At 41.5% G+C, this 9056-nt stretch overlaps 1 protein-coding gene across 1 annotated transcript in view; it reads right to left on the minus strand.

The window, feature by feature from the left end:
* Nucleotides 1-7699, minus strand: part of GRIA4 (glutamate ionotropic receptor AMPA type subunit 4) — a 345999-nt gene extending 338300 nt beyond the window's left edge. The window contains exons 1-2 of the mRNA XM_081799577.1: nt 7239-7699; nt 5881-6039 (exon numbers count right to left, since the gene is read on the minus strand). Coding sequence (XP_081655703.1) covers nt 5881-6039; nt 7239-7326 — 247 coding nt within the window. The 5' untranslated portion in view covers nt 7327-7699. The remainder of the gene's footprint in view (nt 1-5880; nt 6040-7238) is intronic.
* Between the last annotated feature and the right edge of the window lie 1357 nt (nt 7700-9056).

A 9056-nucleotide genomic window follows, 5' to 3' on the forward strand; every position in this document is an offset into this window, starting at 1 on the left:
TTCCATGTTGTCCCCTTCCAATTCATTCTCCTTTCTGCAACCAGCCTATTCTTCGTAAAATATAAATCTGATTATGTCACTCTTGTGTTTTAAGTCACTGATGGGCCCCCTTTTTATTCAGCAGAGTCTCCTTCCAGCAGCAACAGATCTTCTGTGGATCCGCAGACCTTCCCTCCTGGCACACCTCTCCCTCCCCTTGCACCCAGTACTACAGCCAGACCAAACTCTCTTCAAGGGCTCAAATACACCTGGCTCCCCCACAGCTTAGGGCCACGTCATGTGCGGCTCCCCAGGCCAGGCATGCTCCCTTCCTTCCTCTTTTTCAAATGACTCATCTAGAGCCTTAACACCCACATTTGCTAACACCCACCTGGGATGCCAGGCCGTGCCTGGTGCTATTCCTGCGTTCATCTCTGTCCCACACTGTTTCTCTGTCTGGGTGCTTCACCTCGCTGCCACTGTTCTGACCAACTCATCTGTCTTCCCCACTGGGCTATCAGCTCCTTGAGGGCAGCAACCATCCCTACAGGTTCTCATACCCTTGTTTCTAGCACAGGGTCTTAAATGCAGTTGCCCTTGATAAACAGGTTTAATGAATAAATGGTTACACTCATTACCTAATCTAGTGAATGGATGGAAAAATTCATTACATAATATGACTTCAGACTTTGCTATATCACTCACTGTCATATGATTAATGAATAAGTTGCCCAGAAATGTCTTGCCCTATTTTCTTCAAAACACTGCAAGTAAATTAGAAAAAAGGATAAATGGCAATTCTTTTTTTCCTTCTTAAGTAATCTCAATATAGATGTATTTTTCACACCCAATGGACTCCTCATAAAAGAACTCAGAATAGTAGTTAGAAGACCAGAGTTCAAACCCTGGCTTGCAGCTTATTAGCTACCTGGTCTCTGGCAAGTCAAGTGACTCCTTTGAGCTAAAGCTGGCTTAACTACCAAAATAATGATGGTCTTCTCAGAGTGTCTCCTTCTCAGACTAGTTTGAGGTCAAATAAAATCATGTATATGAAAGCAGTTTAAAAAGTATGTGTCATCATAAAACGTAAGGTGTGTTATATTTAGTCTTCATTTTAAATTCCCGAACAATAATAAAATTCTGTAAATAAGATCTCTAAGTATTTCCTAATGCCACAAAGTAAAACTTTTCCTCTTTGGGAAATAAACAACACTTGGCATAATCTGGTTGAAAAAAAAAAAGTTTAAGGAATTCTTCTAATAGTTTTATGAAAGCTTAATCCTGTGAAAATTTTAAAATAGAGCAATGCAAATTATGCACCATCCTATCCCTTAAGAAAGGGACAAACTATAGGAATATGAATCATCTTTGTCAATAATCTCATGATAGAAAATTAAGGGGAAAAGAGAAAGATCATTAAAGACTTATTTCAAATCAACACAGAATTTTGCTATCAATTCAAAATAAAGAAACCTAATGACAGTCACGTAGGGTTACATCATTCATTTCCGTAAAAAATAATCCAAAGTCAAAGAGTATTTAATTCTTACATTCTTCTACTAACAACTCTGCAGGTCAAACTATCAGAAATTTATTTTTAACATGTTTAAGATTATTGTATCAGCCCAATGCAAACTCTTAGAATGTCTTTTCAGGGCTTCATGCCCCCAAAATGGAAAATTGTACAATTATTTAAACACTGTTGAATTAGAGTGAAGAGACAGTATCACTTAACATCCTTAAATTCAATGAATTTTTATTAAGTACCTACTGTATAAGTGGAAATGCTTATAAGAGCTTACAGGATATAGTGTCCCATTTTCAATATATTTAGATTAACTAAACATGTATATTTTATAGATCAACCTACTTTTACAAGTAGCACTCATCCTGGATATTTAGAGTTGTCAAAGAAACTGGCCACAAACAGAACTATTATTTAACTCTAAAAAGAACAACTTTTTCACCATGATGAGGGTATAATACCTGTTCTACTTGGGATTATTACAACTTTCCAATCCACCATTTTTTAAACCACTAAATGGATAGACTTTAGACAGAAAAAAGAGTTAAATTAACATATCATTAAAAAAAAAGAAGTATTAACCGAATGGTCCTTCCGATCCAAGTTAAAAAAGTTGAAAATATGTCATAAGATTCTTTTATTACTTCACCAAAGTTATAATTCAGTACTTGGTCTGTTTTGTTATGCATTTCCTATTGCCCATCTGAAATTCAAGAGTCATCTCAGAAACTGAATACTTGTGGATTACATTGCAAAGGTATGGTCTTACCGAAGGAAGGATTTCTAATGCAAATGGACTAAACTAATGATTGTAATGGCACAAATATTTTTATCTTTGAAAATATTTGGTGATAAACTACTTTAGTATTTTGGTTATTACTCATGGTCAAATTTAACATACAGCATCTCCAAAACAAAATATCTCCATTCATTAACTACTGAAAATAAGAAAATAGCATGATTTCAGATTGTCTCAAATGTTTTGCAAAGGACAAGTACAATTTAAATAGCATGTGTGTTTGTAAGGATAGCTAATTTGGGTCAATTGTATGGCATTTTATTAACGAGCACTGCCATATTGCATTTATTTATAAAATATCCATTTTGCTATACCCCATACTTTGGATGAACCACAACAAAGGAAGGTATACTTTTAATTACATTTTGAAATTTGAATACTTGGGCTATTTATTACACCTATTTTTTATTGAAATAGATCATAATTTTATATTATCTGTATTTCTTATAATTTCAGTTTTATATTGAGCCAAGTGTGACTTTCCAATAATGTGAACAGTTTAAAAGGAAAGCAGTATTAATATTACATGAATATTATTAAAGATAAAAAAAACATAAGCCGAAATTATTTTTCCTCCCTTAGGAAGTTGGGATTTATACCAAAAGTGGTAAATTCGAGTTAATCAGGTCTAGACTTACATAGTCTGCAAACTGTATACACAGAATGTTTAGATTGTCCAAAGTATTCTTAGAGTGCTAAATTAATTCTGAGGCAGAATAAGCAGCAGGAAGTTATATCTGTCCAACAGATGACCAATACTCTTCATTCTTTAATCTGCTTTTCTGTCTTGTGAATGTACATGGTCTGTTTAATGGCCCGTACTCACAGACAGACTGGATCCTGCAGTTTGACAAGGACGCACTGCAGGTAAATCACAATTAAAATAAACCTAGCCAGTCATAGATTATATCTTTATATTTAATCTAATATGAAAAATTTAAAAATCCAGTCTGTATCACTCTGAGGAATAAGTTCCATGTTAATTTTCCAGAATACTATTTTTATCCTTTTGTACCCAAAGGCAGAGAGCTTGATAGATGAGTTTGCCTCATACTTAGTACTTACATTTCACCTTTAATTGTACTGGAAAATCACACATGTATACACTCCCAGTCAGTCTACTCAACAAACTCCAATCCCCTGACCCAACAAAACCAATCCCCTGACCCAATTGATTTTTTCCCCAAATTCTGTTTAGATTTGCCTTGAGGACATTTGGCACACTCATTTGTCAAAAAAAAAAAAAAAAGGCCTTTTCTTCAAGTGAATAAAATGTTTCTTCCTCATTTACAATTTATGTCTTTATAAAAAATATTTTATAAATATACACAAAATCAATTACTTGTGGTTATGGAAAAATATGATATTGTGAACACTGTATTACACTTGGGTTCAAAATCAGTAGTCTCAAAGTTTACCTAGTTTCAACTTTCTCAATCCTAACATGTTAATAACATATCTATATTTTATACCTTCTACTTTTTCATTCTGTGTGCAGCTTCTTGTCAATTTCTCATGTGTACAGGTACTTTACCACTAACACTTCATATAATATTTTCATCACATAAATAAAATAATGCTCATTAACATTATCTTGAAGGAGATTAACAAATGATATGGAGGAAGAAAAGATCAACGCTTTATAGTTTCTGTAGCTGGAAGTCACAATATAAACTTTAGAATACTTAAGAACTTAATTTGTAAAAGTAAGACAACATAAAACTAATATATCTTCCACTTTTAAGAAAGTCAAAATTTAGTAATAAAGATTAATATTTAAATAGTTTACTGTTGACAAAGTACAATCACATATATTTGGATCATGAGTTATTTTAAACTTAGTAATGTTTTGCTGATAGAATCTCAGGAGAGACATGAAAACACTATTTAAAAAATAAACATATTCAGGTACTAAGCAGAATACTTTATATCTAGAACTACTTGCAATGTTGACATCCCTTTCAAAACTTTAAACACAAAACTAACAGTTGATAAAATCTGCAAAAATAACTATCCACAAAGATAGCTCTAATTCATGTATGTTTCTGCTTAAAAGTTACTCCCTTCTGCTATAATGTAGATTTTATCACTAAATACAACACATGATTTTTCCTAATTAAATAGTACTCATAGCAACTACAGAATTCTTGCAAAGTAATACAACTGTGGCAGTTTACAAAATGTCAAATGCTTGCACCTCCTCAGGAAACCAAGATCTCAAACAAAGTAGTACTTGGATGCCAACAATTTAGGAAAAGCGATCATGGTATCTGTTAGATGAGTTAATGGCAAATAAATATGAATTAAAATAATTAAATCAATGATGCAGATATCCTCCAAATATTTAAAAACTCTTTGTTTTCAATATCACTTACTTGTTTCAGTGTACTTTCTTGTACTGACAGGACTTTTAAAATACAATTCAAATTAAACATGTTATTACTGTTATGCAAAATTGTATATAGAAACTGTTCCTATGTCTCTTACATAATCTAGGGCCATTATCTTAACAAAGATTTTGAATAGTAGTAAATGAGCATGTAAAGCTGAGGGGATACTTGAAACACGTATTTCAAGAGTGAAAGTGCTATGTGAACACTCTACTGATTAGTTACATTTTAGAGAGTTTCAGATTAATCTGTCATTGATGATATTTTTACATTAAGTTATACGGTATTTCGGTGAGGGAGTACGGTGCAACCATCCCATTACAGCATTAGGGGAGGTCACCTGTTTAGTGTCAGTGTGCGGGATGACAGAGCAAGCCAGGTTGGTTTGTGAATTCAGGCGGATTGAGGACTAACATGATTCGGCACCAAGGTAAGGATTCATGGAGTTCCATCCACAGGATACATGCATTACGTGACAGTAAGAGACACTTACAACCCAGAATACAAGAGCAGGGCAGCCCCAAGTGACATCACCAGATCATCTGCAGCGCCAACCAACCGACTAGAACACACATCCTCCACACCAGCGCTACCCTCTGCCTCACTCTCAGCAAGGCTTCCTTCACCTTCCCCAGTGCAGGAGAGCATGTCTCTTCCTTAAAAGCAAGGCATAGCCTTCCTCAAGTGAAAAGCAAATATGAAGACACAAAGGAACAGAATAAAAAACTAGACGGAGTATAATTTCCACTAACTTGACATTCAGGTAACAGGAATACCACCGAAATGTTGCAGGAGAAATCAACCTGAATTATCCGGACAAGAAATGAAAATAAATAAATAAATAAATAAATAAGAAAGGAAAGAAAGAAAAGAAAGAAAGAAAGAAAGAAAGAAAGAAAGAAAGAAAGAAAGAAAGAAAGAAAGAGAAAGAAAGAAAGAAAGAAAGAAAGAAAGAAAGGAGGGAGGGAGGAAGGAAGGCAGGCAGGAGAGAAGGGAGAAAGAAAGACCAGCTGCATATTCCCTTATTTTATTTTTTTTTAAACTCTGACTTGCTCTGGAATCAGTCAACTGTGGGAATCTTGCATTTCTTTCAAAAACCACTCTTAATATAATAAAGGAGAGGAAGGGGACTCTATTGCTTCAATTTAATTCTCTTCTAATTTATCCACAACTTAGGTTTTACTTACAAGCATTTGTCACAGCAAAACTGTTGGCTGTCTCAATGTTGTCCACATGAGGTACCAAATTAAAAGGAGCTTCCGACGCATTGGGGCTGGTGTTATGAAGAAAAATTGCTAATCGAAAAGCCGTGTACTCCTGATCTGTGTTTCGGATGAAGAGACCACCTATTAAAAACAGCAGGAAAAGCACATTCAGTGTTTCCTCTTGGAAATGCAATACCCACCCTCAAGCACTGTCAAATCCACTGCCATTCAGCAACACACACAATTAAGAAGCCCTCCCTGCCACATCTTGAGACTGCCCTTTGTCCCTAAGGTGCATGCTTAGTATTTCAGTCTTTAGGACAGCTCAGTGCTTTCCTGTCCCAATCTGTCATGATCACAATGACCTCTGAGACCACTGAGCGTGTTTTCCTTCCTCTCTCTTGCCCTCCCCATGATTCCCAGCACACTGCTACATCAGCCAAGCTCGGGGCATTTCTAAGAGGCATGCAGATGAACAGAAGAGAGGGTCTGCATTAAAATGCAGAAATAAAGGGACGTGGTGACACTAAGGGCCGAGGGGAATCAGAAAGGAGACTTGAACTTTGTTTTCCTGCAGCTTGTGGACTCAGCCTAATTAGCCCCGTTTTGTGCACAGTCCACGAGAAATGATGCAGTGTTGAGGCTGGGCTTAGCTGGAAGAAATTCAATAGCTGCGTCCCATAAAAAGACAGGAGAGAACAGCAAGGAAAGCCACGGATGGGTAGGGTCGCTTGCAGTGGAGTCCAGCGGGAGGAATATGGGCAAAAGACTCAAGAGGAAAACAAAATAAAAGGAGAGAAGGTTTCCAGGAAAGCGATCTAACTTTGGAATCGGTTAACGGGCAGCGAGAAAGACAAGGGGGTGCGGGTGGAAACGCTTTTTGCCCAGTGTCTTTCTGGAATGGCCAGAAAGCTGAGAAGTCCAGCATGGGAAAAAATGTGTTTAAAATACAGAATAATAATTTTTAAAAACCCCAACAAACTCGACACCCCTTCACGCTCTGGAGAGAGGAATGAGAAGAAATAGCACATTCAATGTAATCAGACCCCACGGAGGTTTTTGGTTTTTTTTTTCCAACTTATTCCAACCTCACTTAAGCGACTTGAACCAAAGGTAGCAGTGGGAGCACGGACGAGGAGGAACGGGCGGGCAGGGTGTGCACATTGCAACTGAACCAGCCCCGAAGAGGCAGCCTTCTGCACAGGGGCGAGGGGAAGGGAGAGGCAGAGGGGAAGGGAGCCGCCGAAGGTCTCCCCGAATTGCTCACCCGCAACTCATTTAACTCACTTTCGGATACCTGCCACAGCACCCACATGCACACCCCACCGGGCAGAGCTTACCTATCTGCACGCTGCTCGGAAAGGCTCCCATGGCGAGTCCCCAGAATCCAGAAAACAACAAGACAATCTGTCTGCAAATAATCCTCATCTTCTTTTCTCCTCTCCCTGGCGCGCGCTCTCTCTCTCTCACTCTTCCTAAAGGCTGTTCAGAGAGGCATTGACGACGATGGCGCTAAAATTAAAAACAACAACAACAAAAAAAAAAAAGAAAGAAAGAAAGAAAGAAAGAAAAAAGGAAAGGAGAGAGGTGTGGATGTTTGGTGATTATGACCGCCCCCCTTCAGCAATCCATCGCGAGCTGCCAGATTTTTCCCGCAGTCTCCATAGCCCCGAGAGCGGTTTCCTGTCCGGCTGCAAATGTTGCACATGCAGAAGATGGTGGTGGCGCGTCTAGTGGCTGCTCGCGGGGACGAGACATGCGCCCTGTCCTCGCCTCCCTCGCGCCCGGCCCGCCGCTCGCCTTCGCGCACACCCCGACACTGCGCCGCGGCCGCCGCACGCGCACCGGGCCCGCACGCCCGCACCCGCGCGCCCCTCCCCGAGCGCAGCGCTGCCTCCGCGCGCCCCTCGCCCCCGATCGGCCCGCTGCTCCCAGCCGGCGCTCCCCGCGCGCCCCGCTCTCCCCACGCTCCGCCGCCAGGCTGGAGCCGGGCTTTCCCTGCTCACCACTCGCCCACTCCCTCCTCTCTTCTCCCCCGGCTCGCGGAGGGACCTACTCCGGGGATGGGCACCCCCTGCGCCCCTCTCTCCGCTTCTCCTGGCGCCTCCGCTTCTCCGCTGCACTTGGCAGGAAATTGGCCCCGCGAGCGGGGTGTGCAAGCCCGGATCAGGGGCTCGGGGAGTTAGCGGCTCCCCAGGCCCCGGGCCCCCTGCCGCATTCTCGCAGGCTCGCGGGGAGGACCGGCTGCCTCCCTCCCCGACAGCCCTCGCCCTTCTCCCAGCCTCGCCCTCTTCTGCCACTGGGCTGCGCGCGGGGGACTCCGGTCCTCGCTGCAGCAAAGATTTCTCACCAGCAAACAGCCCGGGAATCTGGAGAGCCTGAGACAGGAATGGATGAGGTGAAGGGGCCCAGGGAGGGAGAGGAGGAGACAAGAAGGCAAAAGGGCAGCTCGAGGAGGTTTAAGAGACTGGGATCAAGGAGGAAAGAATTGGAGGAGGAAAGGCTTGGGGAGAAACCCAGGGCAGAGGTAACATCCTAGGAAAGAGAGGGAGGACCGAAAAGTTCATTTAAATGCAAAGTTTAGGGTAATGAGCGGGATGGAGAAGAGCTTGAGAAATGAGAACTCAGGGGAGGCTCCAGTCCGTTGTTTGAAAGGCTTGAGGCAGGACTAGGGAGTAAGAACTGCGGGGAGTGCAAAGCAGGAAGAGTGATTGAAGCCTCCTTTCTTTCCAGCAGCCCATTCTGGAAGACACTTTGCCTCTGTGCTGTGGCCCACTTCCGGAGAATGACCGACACAGTTCAGGGGCTGACGGAGGAGGATGGCAAGGACAGCGCTTGGGGCAGTGGGCACAAGTGTCTGAGAGGAAAATGGGGTATTTTTCAGGCACATCTTTTCTTAGCTGGGGCTCTGGAATATTCACCCGGCTCCAGGTCACCCCCAGAAGACTTAAGCGCTGCGCTGGTGGTGTCAAGGGTTGTGTTGACTGATTATCCTAGAAAGTTTCGGGGCTCTGGTGTCCCTTCCTCCCCAGGGGCACCGTGAATTCATTTCACCAGGCTGTGTTGGATGGAGTCTGTACCGCACCCCCAGAGTGCGACTGTGGTAGCCATGAAGGACAGGTTTCTAATTGCTCCGCATGGCTTGAGGTCTACTGATC

Source organism: Leptonychotes weddellii, chromosome 11 (genome assembly GCF_054177405.1).
Source record: "Leptonychotes weddellii isolate Sample4059 chromosome 11, ASM5417740v2, whole genome shotgun sequence".
Taxonomy (NCBI): Eukaryota; Metazoa; Chordata; class Mammalia; order Carnivora; family Phocidae; genus Leptonychotes; species Leptonychotes weddellii.